The sequence below is a fragment of the Microcaecilia unicolor genome, chromosome 4, assembly GCF_901765095.1.
Source record: "Microcaecilia unicolor chromosome 4, aMicUni1.1, whole genome shotgun sequence".
In the NCBI taxonomy this organism is placed as follows: domain Eukaryota; kingdom Metazoa; phylum Chordata; class Amphibia; order Gymnophiona; family Siphonopidae; genus Microcaecilia; species Microcaecilia unicolor.
In genome coordinates this window covers 296,127,037-296,142,166 of record NC_044034.1, presented here as the reverse complement: position 1 = coordinate 296,142,166, position 15,130 = coordinate 296,127,037, and the positions used below count along the sequence as shown (strand labels likewise).

The 15,130-nt window shown below is 45.1% G+C and overlaps 1 protein-coding gene across 4 annotated transcripts in view; it reads left to right on the top strand.

Annotated features, from left to right (window-relative positions):
- LOC115469273 (synaptobrevin homolog YKT6-B) overlaps positions 1 to 11,771 on the top strand; it is a 43,785-nt gene extending 32,014 nt beyond the window's left edge. For all 4 annotated transcript variants that reach the window (XM_030201759.1, XM_030201757.1, XM_030201758.1 and 1 more), the window contains exons 6-8: positions 5,468 to 5,533; positions 8,261 to 8,362; positions 9,786 to 11,771. In XM_030201759.1, coding sequence (XP_030057619.1) covers positions 5,468 to 5,533; positions 8,261 to 8,362; positions 9,786 to 9,821 — 204 coding nt within the window. In that variant the 3' untranslated portion in view covers positions 9,822 to 11,771. The remainder of the gene's footprint in view (positions 1 to 5,467; positions 5,534 to 8,260; positions 8,363 to 9,785) is intronic.
- The last annotated feature ends 3,359 nt before the right edge of the window (positions 11,772 to 15,130 follow it).

Below are 15,130 nucleotides of genomic sequence, written 5' to 3'. Positions count from 1 at the left end.
CTTTCCGGTGTCAGAAAATCAGCTTGGCAAGGGACGTTACTCCATTTACTTTGTGGTACCAAAGAAAGGAGGTTCTTTACGGCCTATCCTCGACCTCAAAGGGGTCAATCGGGCCTTGAAAGTTCGGCACTTTCGCATGGAGACTCTCCGCTCTGTTATAGCAGCAGTGAAGGCAGGGGAGTTCCTGGCATCCTTGGACATCAAGGAAGCGTACTTGCATATTCCCATCTGGCCTCCTCATCAATGCTTTCTGCGTTTTGCAGTCCTGGGCCGACACTTCCAGTTCAGAGCCCTCCCGTTCGGGTTGGCTACTGCTCCGCGGACCTTCTCCAAAGTAATGGTGGTCATCGCGGCCTTCCTGAGGAAGGAAGGAGTACAAGTCCATCCTTATCTGGACGACTGGTTGATCCGAGCCCCCTCTTATGCAGAGTGCGGCAAAGCTGTGAACCGGGTGGTTGCTCTTTTGAGCTCCCTGGGGTGGATCATCAACTGGGAGAAAAGCCAGCTGCGCCCAACTCAGTCCCTGGAGTATCTGGGAGTTCGATTTGACACCCAAGTGGGCAGAGTGTTCCTGCCAGACAATCGGATTGTCAAGCTTCAGGCTCAGGTGGACCAGTTCCTAGTAGCCTCTCCTCTTCGGGCTTGGGACTATGTGCAGCTGTTGGGCTCTATGACGGCCACGATGGAAGTAGTGCCCTGGGCCAGGGCTCATATGAGACCACTACAACACACTCTGCTGCAGCGCTGGACTCCGATGTCGGAGGATTATGCTGTGCGCCTTCCCTTGGACCCAGCAGTGCGCAAGGCGCTGAGCTGGTGGACGCAGACAGACAAGTCTGCAGGAATGCCTCTGGTGACCCCGGAGTGGATTGTCGTCACGACGGACGCCTCTTTGTCGGGCTGGGGAGCCCACTGCTTGGGAAGGACAGCGCAGGGTCTCTGGTCTCCTGCAGAGGCAAAGTGGTCTATCAACCTCCTGGAACTCAGAGCCATTCGGTTGGCGCTTTTGGAGTTCATCCCGGTACTGGCGTTGAAGCCAGTACGGGTCCTGTCGGACAATGCCACGGCTGTGGCCTATGTCAACCGCCAGGGAGGTACCAAGAGCGCCCCTCTAGCCAAGGAGGCCATGAATCTATGCCAGTGGGCAGAAGCGAACCTGGAACAGCTGTCAGCGGCCCACATTGCCGGAGTCATGAATGTCAAGGCGGACTTTCTCAGTCGCCATACCTTGGAGCCCGGAGAGTGGCAGCTATCTGCTCAGGCGTTCTTGGGCATCACGAAGCGCTGGGGCCAGCCGAGCCTAGATCTGATGGCGTCATCGGCCAATTGCCAAGTGCCGCGCTTTTTCAGCAGAGGACGGGACCCTCGATCCCTGGGAGTAGATGCTCTTCTCCAACAGTGGCCGACACAAGAGCTCCTCTATGTGTTCCCGCCCTGGCCCATGTTGGGCAGGGTGCTAGACCGGGTGGCAAAGCATCCGGGCCGGGTAATCCTGGTGGGTCCGGTTTGGCCCAGACGTCCCTGGTATGCGGACTTGATCAGGCTCTCAGTCGACGATCCTCTGCGGCTGCCAGTGGAGCAGGGTCTGTTACATCAGGGTCCCATGGTGATGGAGGATCCCTCCCCCTTTGGTCTTACGGCCTGGCTATTGAGCGGCAGCGTCTGAGGAAGAAGGGCTTCTCAGACAAGGTCATCGCCACTATGCTGAGAGCGAGGAAGCGCTCTACTTCTACTGCTTACGCCAGGGTTTGGCGTACCTTTGCAGCGTGGTGTGAAGCAGGTTCATGTTCTCCATTCACTGCTCCAATTTCTTCAGTGTTGGCATTCCTGCAAGAAGGTCTGGAGAAAGGCCTGTCGCTCAGTTCCCTTAAAGTCCAGGTAGCGGCCCTGGCTTGCTTCAGGGGCCGCCTGAAGGGTGCTTCCCTGGCTTCGCAGCCAGATGTGGTGCGTTTTCTCAAGGGAGTTAATCACCTGCGCCCTCCTCTGCACTCGGTGGTGCCTGCGTGGAATCTCAACCTGGTGCTAAGAGCATTACAGAAGCCGCCTTTTGAACCCTTGTCGAGGGCATCTCTGAAAGACCTGACGTTGAAAGCAGTCTTTTTGGTGGCTATCACTTCAGCCAAAAGAGTTTCCGAGCTCCAGGCACTCTCATGTCGAGAGCCTTTTCTGCAGTTCACTGAGGCAGGAATGACTATTCGCACAGTGCCTTCCTTCCTGCCCAAGATTTTCTCGCTTCCATGTGAATCAGCAGCTCTGTCTCCCTTCCTTTCGTAGGGAGGACTACCCAGAGGAATACTCTGCTCTTAAATATCTGGATGTGAGACGAGTCATCATCAGATATTTGGAAGTGACCAATGATTTCCGGAAGTCGGATCATCTGTTTGTCCTGTTTGCAGGTCCTCGTAAGGGTCTGCAGGCTGCTAAGCCTACAGTGGCAAGATGGGTCAAGGAAGCCATTGCAGCGGCTTATGTGGCCGCGGGGAAGGTGCCGCCTATCCAGCTGAAGGCTCACTCCACTAGAGCTCAGGCGGCCTCGATGGCAGAGGCCGGCTCCGTCTCCTTGGAAGAGATATGCAAGGCGGCAACTTGGGCATTGGCCCATACATTCTCCAAGCATTACCGCTTGACTGTGGCGGCACGGGCGGAGGCCCGGTTTGGAGCTTCAGTGTTGAGGTCAGGGATTTCAGTGTCCCGCCCTGGGTGAGTACTGCTTCGGTACATCCCACCAGTCTATGGATTGATCAGCATGATGATATGGAAGGTAAAATTATGTATCATACCTGATAATTTTCTTTCCATTAATCATAGCTGATCAATCCATAGTCCCTCCCAGATATCTGTATTGTTTATATTCTGGTTGCATTTCAGGTTCAAGTTTAGTCTTCAGTTCCTGTTCAGGAGGACTTCGTGTTCAAGTTTTTCAATGGATTCTTCAAGAGTTGAGACGAATTTGTGTTACAGTGAGCTGCTGCATTCCTCTCCCCTCCGTTTTACGGGGCTGGATTGAGACTTAAATTCTGCCGGCACTCCCTCCCGCTTCGTGCGGCTGTAGGGCAGCTTTGTACCCTTCCCGCTTCGGTGGTGTTAGGGTCAGTCAGCTCCTCCCGCGGTTGCGGTTGCAGGATAAGCCAGATCCCCCCGCATCGGCGGGTGTGGTGTCCCTCCCCCGCTCCGCGGGGATGAGCTGGACAGATTCCCCTCCCTCACTTGTGTGGGGATGAGCTGGGTTAATTCCCCTCCCCCGTTTCGGCGGTGGTGAGCTGGGCAGAGTGTCCCTTTGTGGGTGTAATTCTCTAAGTGCTGAGTCCTGCGGATGGAGCTTTGATATCGACATACTGAGGAGTTTCCGGCAGCACATGACCACATATAGGGAGGCAAAAGTTTGCTCTCTATCTCCACCTGCTGGTAGATGGACACAACCCACCAGTCTATGGATTGATCAGCTATGATTAATGGAAAGAAAATTATCAGGTATGATACATAATTGTACCTTGGTGCTTCTTTTCCTGTTGTACATGGTGTGGTAGCACCGGGTAAAGCCGTTTAGTGCTGCTCATGCTGTGGAGCACGCCAAACTGTGTCAGGACACTGCTCCTGCCAACCCCGAGTGACCTTATCTGGGCTATCTGAGCAGCGGGAATTCGTGCAAAAAATGTTTTTCTTAACGTCAGCTCCACTGTTCTAAACAAATGGGTTATTATCTCCTCCTACCAGCAGATGGGTAGAGAAAACTGAATTCTACCAGAGACATCACTGTATAAGCTGTGGTGCTCTCTGGAACAATCCTGTATTTTTTTCCACCGTCCAGCAGAAGGGTAGATCTACTGTGGTGCTCCTATCCCTGACCTAGCTTTCTGCTCTGCTGGCTGCGGCCACACAGCATGGTTGAGCCTAACGGCTGCTCCCAGGTTCAGTCACTGCTCGTACCTTTGGAACTTGGCTCTGCAGCCCCCAGTCACACCCTTAGTGCCTCTGGATAAGGTTCTGGCTTGATCCCATGGGATCTTGCCCAAGGGGTGTGGGTCCCCATGCCCCCACTCCTTTTGCCTGTTTACCTTGTTTGGATGGTTCACCATAGGCTTCCTCTGCAGCTCCTAGGTGCCAAAATCTAAATTGCCCTGACCTGCCTTTTTCTGCTAATTTTCTTTCCTTTAGTCCCAACAGATCAGTCCCACTCCTATTCAGGGATAGCATTGTTTTTTGGGCAGTTCATCTCATTTCCTCACAGTTGAAGTACTTTCCTTTTTTTTTTTTTTTTTTTTAATACTACTTTGCAGATTTTATATGGTATCAATTATATTTACAGTAATGAAGTTTGTGTCTGTAGTTGTTTCCAATGCTTTGTAATCCAGATACTGAAGTGCTGGAGTTGCACATTGTTCTTATAGGCAGAACACACTTCTGTGTTTTGGGCGCCACACCTTCAAGTTCTGGACTGATCTGCTGGAACTAAAGGAAAGAAAATTAGCAGGGAAGATCTAATGCCTCCTTATGAGGCATGCTCCACATACTTTCCCAACCCCTGCTGTCACAATCCTGTCTTTGCAGAGATAGCTCATAATGATTCAGATGTGCATTTCATTTTATTTTTCACACCTAATGATTGAGCTATGCAGTTTGTTGTTGCTATCTATAATGCTTACAAGTGGTGGAGAAGCACCCTATAGTTGAACTATAAAATCAATCCTTGGAAATCTAGTGTCAGTGACACCTAATAGTTAACACTTGGTTTCATTTTGTTTCTTTTCCAAACTAACGCACACGTTTTACCCATGTATTAATTAACACCATCCATATATGCTCACAGTCTACTAACCCTACCAAGAGTCAAAAGGGGGAAGTTATCAACGTGGGTACCGTACACCGGAGTTATTAGTAACTACTGTAGATCTCGTAGCATAAAATGGGACCTGTGCTAAAATAGCATAAGTTGTAATAAAATAACCTGTAGTGGTACCCATACTCCTAACAGTAGCCCACAATGATAATCCTCCCCCCCCCCCCAAAAAAAAACAAAAAACATTAAAAAAAACTTTATGTAAAACGGAAAAAGATTTTTTTATTTTTTTTTATTCCCTCCCCCTTCCCCAGGTGCAGGCCAGGGACCTGGGTATTCAGGATTGGTACTGTAGAGGAGGTAGGTGATAGTCTGACCTCTGCCTTCATTGAGTAGGAGAGATGGATTTGGGTGTTCTTGAGGGCAGCAACTACTCTTCTCCTGCTACAAGAAGCCTAGGGTCTTGTAAATTAACAGTCTTTAGTAGTAGTAGTATTAGGTACTACATTTTCATTATTCCTCCTTTCAGATTGAATACGTGTCTAGAATTGTCCTTTTAGGAGATTGAGGGGGTCCTAATTGAGCTTTTTGGCACCCCCACTTTTTTAACTGTAGACCTGTCTGTATATAATTCTGCACCTCATTTTTAAAATGTTTTTATGTATTATTATTATTCTCCCTCACCCCCAGAATCCACAGGATGCCGACCCTATGAGTAAAGTACAGGCTGAATTAGATGAAACCAAGATTATTCTGGTAAGACACTAATACCACCTCCCCTTGCCTTACAAAATTGTGGTCACTTTATTTCTTTTGCAATAAAATTGTTTTTGTAAAGTTGTGCTCTTTGTGTACTGTCCACACGTCCTCTGTGTACAGGATGAAATAGTTCTTTTACACTTCATTGACTTTGCCTATTTCCCATATAGATTAGAAAAACAAACTCAGTAAGTCAAACTGAGTAGCCTATAGCAATGTACAGAGCATTTGTTTTATTTATTTTTTTTGGGGGGGGGGGGGGGGGGTGACAGCTATAACCTGTGAAAATTTGATATGTCCCTATAGATATTGCAGATTGACAGCCAAGATAGTATAGCAGTGGCCACTCTGGAGAATGTGAGACTGGATAGTTGATGATGAGTTAGGGCGTTTTTGGCTTCTGGTTTATTTTCCCTCTGTGGTAATTGGAATGATTAGAAGAGTTTCCTTATCCTGCTAGATCAGTGCAGATGAATAGGTTATGTCCCCTTAGGAGGCAGAGAACACTGGCATCACCAATATAAGGAGTGGTGCAGCCATGGGATTTGCTAGTGTTCTCTGCTTTCAGCAGATGATTTATATCTGGGGAAATTTTGTGCAACTGCGCAATGAAGACCAAACAGGCAGTGGCAGTTGGCCTTGTTTCTACTGCTCCATCTCCCACCCCCAGCTACACTCGTGTAGCTTTTCTCCGAGCCCCCTCACACCCCCTCCCTAGACATCCCCCCCCCCCCCAGCTTACCTTCTATCTTTGATCTCTCCCCGCCCTCTCCTGCACTTTTCAGCACAATTGGAAAAGGAAGAGGGCAGCTACATGCAGGCCGTGGCATCCTTTATTGTACTGGCTCTGTCTGCAGAATTTGATCCAACAGGACACCATAGAGCCCCGCAGTTCAAATTCAGTGGTGGAAGCCAGAGTGGCAAAGGAGGATGCAGCCTGGCATGTAGCTGCTTTCATCTTCTTTATTTGTGCTGAAAAGTGCAGGAGAGGGAGGGAAGAGGGTAAGCTGGAGGACATCTAGGGAGAGCAGAAGCTGCATGCCTATATATGTGCATGCTGGGGAAGGGAAGGAGGGAGGGCAGTCTGGGATGTGCTATAGGTGAGAAATGTGTGCATATGTTGGAGATACCGCAGGGACAGGAGGGAAGGAGAAAGCTGAGGAGGTGTATTGGGGTGATTTATAGAAAGCTACGAGAAGGAATCGGTGCATTGATTTAAGGCCTCATGTATGTGTTTCCTTCTTGGTTTGCTCATAGACCAGGTCTCGCACAGAATAGCGAACCACCCTGACCTAGTCCAGGGTTGCCAGGTGGAAAATTTTTTTCCAGCCTAAAGGAGCCCAAAATCCAGCCCAAAACCCGCCCAAACTCAAACCCCGCCCCTGACACCCCCGCCCCCGCGTCATCACCCCCGCCCCCGCCGTCAACCCCGCCCCCGCCGTCATCGGCCCCGCCTCCCCCGTCATCGGCCCCGCCTCCCCGTCACTAACCCCGCCTCCCCCGTCACTAACCCCGCCTCCCCGTCACTAACCCCGCCTCCCACGTCACTAACCCCGCCCAGAAACGTCATTAACCCCGCCCACCGCGGCCGAAAAAAGCCGGCGAAAAAACCGCAAAAGCCGGCGAAAAAACCGCCCCGAAGCCAAAAAGGAGCCCAAAAAACCGCAACCCGCCGCGGGCAAAAATTTCCCGCGGCGGGTCGCAGAAAACCGCCCAATTGGGCGGTAAAACCGCCCACCTGGCAACACTGACCTAGTCATTCTGGTGGCTCTAAACTGGCTTTTCAGGCTGTGGTATGTTAGCAGAGCCTCCCCTGCATCATTCTAGGGATCCTGGTCTGCTCCATCAGGGGCCTCTTCTCATAGAGGAGCCAGAGCACTTTAGGGTGCTTAGCCCTTGTGAGACATAGGTTGAGACAGACCAGTTATTCAGTGATGGTGATTGCTGCTCTTTTGAAAAACAGCAGGTCATCTACTTTGCTTGCCTGTTTGGGTGTCTGGTGTCTGAGTTTTCATGTGGTGCCCAAGCACTGTCATCACAGAAGGCTGATATTTTCTTTGATCTTGGAACTTTTTTCAGAATGGTCTAGACTCACCCACAGTTCGCTCAAGGTGCTCTGAAAGATCTGACCCTAAAACAGTCGTCTTGGTATTTGTTTTGCCAGATGCATTTCAGTTGCAGGCTCTTTTTTTATAGGAATCCTTTAATTTCTTTTGCTGCAGATTTGGCTTCTCTGTAGACGGTCCTGTCCTTTATGCTGAAGGTCCTCGCTTATGTTTCATATAAATCTGTTAATTTGCATGCTCACTACTGCCCTAGGTGACTGCTTAGTTTTGCCTAATACTGATGCACCCCTAATTGTGTCTACTGATTTTTGCTATTGCTAGTAGCTGAGACTCTTGTCTCCTTCTGCCCTCATAAGCACAGTGACCACTGCCTCTACAGTATCCATAGTCCCTGTGGATCCAAGGGCTTAGAAGTTTAACTTGTCTCTTAAGCACTGTCATCAAGCAACCGGATCACCTCTTTAAAAGTGAATCTTGGTTACTAGAGCAGTATTTGGTTAGAATTGTTCTCTAGTTCATATCATGTCTGAGCATAGTTTTGAGAAGGTTCATTAGGTAACTTTACTTTCCCATGTCTCCCTTTCATTTACTGAGTGGGGGAGGTACGGAAGCTACTGTTGTAAAATATGACTTTACTTTTTTTTTTTTTTTTTAACAGCACAACACTATGGAGTCTTTGTTACAACGGGGTGAAAAATTAGATGATTTGGTGTCCAAATCAGAACTGCTGGGAACACAGTCAAAAGCCTTCTACAAAACAGTGAGTGATTTGATCTATAATCCAGAAGCAATGAGAGCTTTAACAGACCTAAGGCATCTGCCTACGGGACTGACAAAAGTGCTTTAACCCCTATCCCATGCATCACTTAAAAACAGCTACTATGTGACCTGGACTAAGATAGATATAGAGGCATATTTGACTTACAAAGTTCCATAGGTTACTATGAGGCATATTTTCAAAGTATTTAGACTTACAAAGTTACATAGATGGACATTTTCAATATGACGTCTGATTTTGGATGTTTTGCACAAAATGTCCAAAATCCAAATGGGAAAGAAGGTCGTTTTCGAAAAAGAAAGACATCTAGTTTTTGTTCCCAGCAATACAATTTTGAACAAGGTTTTGTGCTTTGGACATTTTGTTCTTTGGTCCATTTAAAAAAAAAAAATAAGTGAAAAACATAGAAAATCAAGCTATGTAGAAAGAACCAGCATTTTTAGCAGACTAGTCCCCCAGACATCATAAGAGAGCAATGGGGCACCCTAAGGGGACCTTTTGTGCACTTCATAAAAATGCTCTTAGGTACACATCTCACCTTTGCCTCCTTATTTTGTCGCCTGAGCCCTCCAAAATGCAATGTACACCACTACAATAGCCCATATGGGTGAAGGGGGCCACCTATATGTGGGTACAGTAGGGTTTTGGTGACTTTGCGAGGGGTCACAGATTCCACTACAAGTGTGAGAGGTAGAGGGAGATAGGGACCAAAGTTCCCCACTCCATAGTGCACTGCACAGATTATTACACTACTCCAGGGACCTGCATGCTGCATCTTTTTGTGCCTTATTCATTATAAAAACAGGTCTAGCTCATAATGTCTTACTTTTAGTTTTGTTTTGTTCCATTATGGCTGAAAAATGTCTAAGTCTTAGGAACGTCCAAATCCCGCCCTTAACACGCTCCCTTGAGATTTGGATGCACTGCAGACGAACAGCATAGAAAAAGGTAGGAAAAATAGGTTTCAAAAATACTGATTTGGATTTTTTGTGAGAGAAACATCCAAATGCTGCTTTATGCCACTTTTTAGAAGTTTTTCTCTTTCAAAAATGAGCCCCATAGTAACTTATGGAACTTTGTAAGTGCTTTGATAATGAGCCCCTATGTAACCTTGTAAATCTAAGTGCTTTGAGAAAGTGAGCTCCATTAGCTACTTGGTAACAGATTACACACTTCTGCCATTAGCATGAAAAACACAGTTGGAACTTCAGTCCCCTTCACCTCTCCAGCTCAAGTACACTGTATGCATGTGCTGGGCTGCCTTTTCACGAAGTGAGTTTGACAGTGTGTACTCTTCTTGATGCCAGCCTAGCTGCTGACTTGGTGTTGCATTGCTGTATTGAAAATTTGCTTAATGAAACTCTGTCAATGCTTTTGTCTGTCCCTTTCTCTTCTGTCCCGTTAGGCACGGAAGCAGAATTCTTGCTGTGAGATCATGTGACCAGGATTGGCAGACACCACCACCACTGCTTCAGACCATCAGGCTTTGACTTGTACCCAGAACTTTCATATGCAAAGGGCAGAGAGAAATGAAAGTTGTAGAGAATACCCTAAGGGTTCTGTATATCCAGGTTTAAAATCCCACCTCAAAGAATGTGCTGCATCCGTAGCCCAGACTGTGGGAAAGAAAAGGGATGGCTTATCTATGTCTCTGTATGTAAATGTTGCTTTCCTTTACAAGGAGAAACAGTCAGTACCCTACGTGATTGAAGGAGGAAGCAAATGGTGTAACCCTTCTGGAAAATTCCCTCTGCCTGTGGGTGGTTATTTCTTACACTGTTTTAAGACCCATATTTGGCCAGTGGCAGAATCATCACTGCACGCTTGTTTTATCAAAAATGAGACTGCTGTGGTGCCTTTTGTGCAGAATCTGTCTGTTCTCTGTACTACATTGTATGTTAAGAGGCAGCTGTGAGTCCATTAAGAGAAATACTGTTTCCTTGTTTAAAATGAGGGACACAAAACCACTGGTCTGATTTAGAAGAAAATAATTTCTTCATGAGGGGGGGGGGGGGGGGGCTCATTATTTCAATTCCCAGATAGTGTCCATTGTTTTCCAGGGAAAGAAGGAATATTTTCCTCCCCCAATCACCAGCCTTTTGCAATTAGGAATACGTGGTATCAGAACACTGCAGGCTCCAAGTGCCAATCTAAAAGAAAAGGCTGTGTTAACCACATGAACATAACCTCTCATTTTAAATTCTATGCATATATCTTCTTTTTTTTTTTTTTTTTAATACCGGACTAGGTGTTAACAAGTCTCTTCTTACTATTTGATTAGATCTTGGTTGAAACCTGCAGGCTTGTGTTCAAACTATATCTGTACTCCAGGAGAGGAGATCAGTGCTGCTCCAGAGGTTTAAGACATTGTTGTCCAGATCTGTTAAAATGGTTCAAAGTACTGTAGGGACATAACTATCTAGAAATGCCAGAAGTCTGATTAGAGCCATTGCTGGGGGTGGTACATAGGAGAATAGTTTTGTAGAGGAGCAGTTACAATAGGAAGGAAGAGATAGCATAAAATGTGGTAAGCTGGTTCCTTGTTGATGCTCTGTCCCAGAATTGAAGAAAGATTCTCTAAAGTGCCAGATACAAATGAAAACTGCATCTCTGGGATGTCATCCGGTACCCTTAGATGAAAGATAAACTTATACACTGCCAGCAGAGGGTGCTATTGATTAGGAGAAGATTCAGAGAGGGGTTTGCTTTTCTTCCATATGCACTTTAAAACCCAAACAGTGCTAACATGGGTGGAATTTTCTAGGACTTCCTAGGTTTCCCAGTTCTGTTTTTGTCCAGCTTATGAAGTGTCCTGTGCAATGTGTTTATTTTTGTTTTTAGGTGGCCAGTAATGTTCTCCTTTTTATGTTTGCTTTCTCCTTTTTTTCTTTTCATGCAACTCATGTCCTTTTTCCTAAGGCATAAGACTTGTCTGCGAAGCAGCTTGTGCCTCTAAGAGAAATGTTAAGATAGCAAAGTGAATATTCATCCTGGTCCTCAGGACCCACTTACCTACTCGTGTTTTCAGCATATCCCTAAGTGAATGAATAAACATAGCCCCTATGCACATATCACAAGTTTTAATAGGGTTAATGTTTTATTCTCCTCTTAAGTTAATCTGTGTTGATGGTAGAACATCTTCCCTCCAGTTCTGATTCACAATCACAACACACACATCCATATCTATATGCTCTCTATATCATGATGGTACTATCTGTGAATTGTGTACTGTTCTTTGAACCCGTGAAGTCTGTGTAATTTTTCTTGTGATGGTGTATGAATAAGTGGGACCTTTGGGTAGTTGTGGCATGGGAGGATAGGCAGATGATCTTTCTCTCTCTGACATCCAGCATCTTCAGTAATTAGTACTTTGTTGTGTTTGTGGGGGGGGGGGGGGGGGGGGTTATTGGTAACCTATCCTCTGAAAGCACAGCTAAAACTTTCTTGATGGGAACATTGAGACCTTCTAGGCACTGTAGCATGCCTTCCCCCCCTCCCCCAAATCTTATTTCATAAAGGCAGAGTAGCTAACCCAGTAACTACAGTCTACACTAACACACTAAAGAGAGAAATATTCTGGAGCCTAAATAAAGAACTAGGAATATGTCTAAATAGGAGTTTTGTCTGTCCTGTAGAGGTGGGAGATGCACACACTTAGAAGAGTTTACTTTAAGCTAAAGATAGAAAATGTGGAACTGAATAAAAAGCTAGTCCTTGTTGATGGTTGTCTGCAACTGCCTAAATTGCATAAAATTTACCAGTATAAGGAAATTTCAGTTTAGCTACGGAACTAACACCTGCAAACTTATTTCCAAAGGGAGCCTCCCTGAAGAAAAGTAAATAAGGAGAGTTAAAAATGACCTCCTTCCATACCCCTGCCAGTGTCCACACTTTTATCCTGCATTTATCTATATGGTTTTTAATAAAATGGTTTCAGATCAGTAACTTTTCATATGCCAGTCCAAATGGATGTTGAATAAAAGCATATTCTCTTAATTACTTATTAAAGATATAGAAGGTGGACATCATTTTGTAAGTGGGAAGACTCAGTTGTTATGGACATTTTAAGTGGCTATTACCCTGAAATTCAGTTCCTCAGTGTGAGAACCAGCTGGAGGGATGGGACTCTGAGGAGCCAAGTATCTTCCTTGTAAAGAAACGCCCAACTGGCTGTTCATTTTCCTGGCATGGCAAGAGAAGACTTTGGAAATGGAGGTTATGCTCTGAAGATGTTGCCTTGTGTTACTGGAAAAGTTTTTGCCATAGGTTCTTATCAGTCCTTTCATACTGCTTCTTCTATTAGTCCTGCCCTGGACATGTTTCAGCCATGTAATATTTCATTTTGTATTTACAAAGCCAAGGTTTGCCTGACCAAGAACAACTGATTAGGGGTTTGTACATGTTAAGGTAACCAGCAGCCTTTGAGGGATTTTTTTTTGTTTGTTTGTTTAGTTATGGCTTGTGAAGCAACTATAGTGACTCTTTTTCTCATTTGATTTATAGTTAATTCTGGAATTGTGATTGGAGTTGGTAGCTGTTCCGAAGGTTTCATTGAAGGTGGTGGTGTGATAACCTGATTCCGTTACTAACAGCTGTAGATCAGAAGGCAAATTAGTACTGCACCTTGATCTTCCCCTTTTCTTAACTCAGCTGTAGGAATTGAGGGTCCCTTTTACCAATCTGTGGCAAAAGGGGTTTTCATGTGCGCCAAGGCCCCCTTTTACCGCAGTCTCGCTTTCCTACAGGAAATGGCTGTGCAGCAAATAAAGCACTTGTTGTGTGGCAATTTTTTTTGGGGGGTGGGGGGCCCTTACCACCATCACCACCCATTAAGGTGGCAGTAAGGGCAATTGCACTAACCTGGCAGTAACTAGGCAGCTTGCAGCACTGCCTGATTACCACCAGCTACACTCCAGAAATGACGTTGCACTAGTAGGTGGGAAGTACCACCAGTTATGGTAGCCTGATGATACTTCCTGTATAGCAAGCGGTAAGCCCGCATTGGGCTTACCACTGCTTAGTCAAAGGAGCCCTAAATGCCTTGCAGTTGTGTCCAGTTTCTACTCAATTTGAGGAACACAAAGAAGAACAAACCTTTGCGTCAAACACAGAGACAACAACAGCAAGGGTGACAAGCACAAAGTCTCAAAAGAAGAGGTGTGGTTAGATTCTTTGTTGGTTAAAAAAAAAAAAAAAAAGCCTTGACTTTTGTTTTTCCAGTACAAAATAAGTCACATGGGCATACCACAGCATATATCACATTTGTTGAAGTACAGCTGGTGCAATATTTAATAACAAAGTTACATTTTGTAACTGGGTCTGTAAAACTGTTCAGGGCCACACAGTGTCTGCTAACAGTCCAACACTTCCTGAACAAGAAGCAAGAGCATACAGTGCATTCTCCATACGTAAAGTGTTCTAATTTTTCTCTGTGATTTTTGTTCCTTAAGAAGGCTGCCATAAAGTCTTTTCCTCTCAGACACTGGTATGTATCTAGTATGTGCCCTCTTGCAGTTTGTAGATTTTTTTTCCCTCAGGCCTTTTGTGCTATGAATCAGCTCCTAGGTCAGAGACTCCTCTCATGTTATCAATTTGAGGATTTTGATTGAAACCTGCATGTCTTGGTCACTATGGATATAAGTACTCTATACCACAATTGTAGAAAACACCTTGAAGAGTGGGAAGATCTTGCCATGTGTCCCAAGTTTTTTTTTTTATTACCTTAGTCCCCATAGCCTTAACCCAGAACTACTTTTGTTTCCAAAATAAATTTTAGCAACAAATTAGGGGTACAGCTGTGGGCTTGGCGATGGTAACTTGAAATTTAAGATACAATATGACTTGAATCAGATTTTATATTTGGACATTCTTATTAGGAAAACTAGATCTAGATTTGTTACTACAGTTTATTGAAAACCTATGGACAAGAATACGTTTTTTGCATTTCATGAGTTTCCATAATAGGAGCTTAAAGACCACCATTTTCGCGATTATGCAGACTTTTGAGATGAGTTAGATACACAAGCAGATATGATGTTTTGTATAAAGAGGGTATGCAGGCAATTGTGGCTAGACGAGTGTTAACAGAGCCAGAGCAGAAAAGATGTGCAGCTCTTGGATCCTCAAGAATAATGGTTTATACTAAATACATGCAGGTGTTTTAGAGGGAAAGAGTTTATGATAGTGTTCTCAAGGAACAAAGATTTCAGAGAAGAAAAATTAGTTTGTTCAGTACTCACTAAATGAACAAGATCAAGACCATACAATTAAGTACACAAGGCCTAGGACAGGTATTAGAGAAAGTGATTGAACAGAGCTGTCTCTAAAATTCAACAGATTTGAATAATGCTCCCTAATCAACAAGAAAAGAAGTGCTGTAATTGGAAGGGCAGTAAAGAAAAATTTCTAATAAATTGAAATGATCTAGATTTGCTTTGTTTCTATCTTTTGACAGTTCTTTCCTTGTATTTACTTGAACATGGACCCTTGTGCAAATTTAAATTATTTACAGTTTCTTATGTCAGTATTTTTGCTAATGACTTGTGTAGCAGAGATTTGTATTTTAGTAAGCATTATCTACCTTTTAACATGTCAAGTTTTGGGGGCTTAAGCTGTGTGTGTATAAAGTTTGTCTTTTGGACAGTTCCAGACGTTGTCTTGGTTTTTTATTTCCTGTGGCAATACCAAACTGCAAGGAATCAAGACCACAGAATTGCAGATTGGCTACAGAACAATGACATCACAGACCTT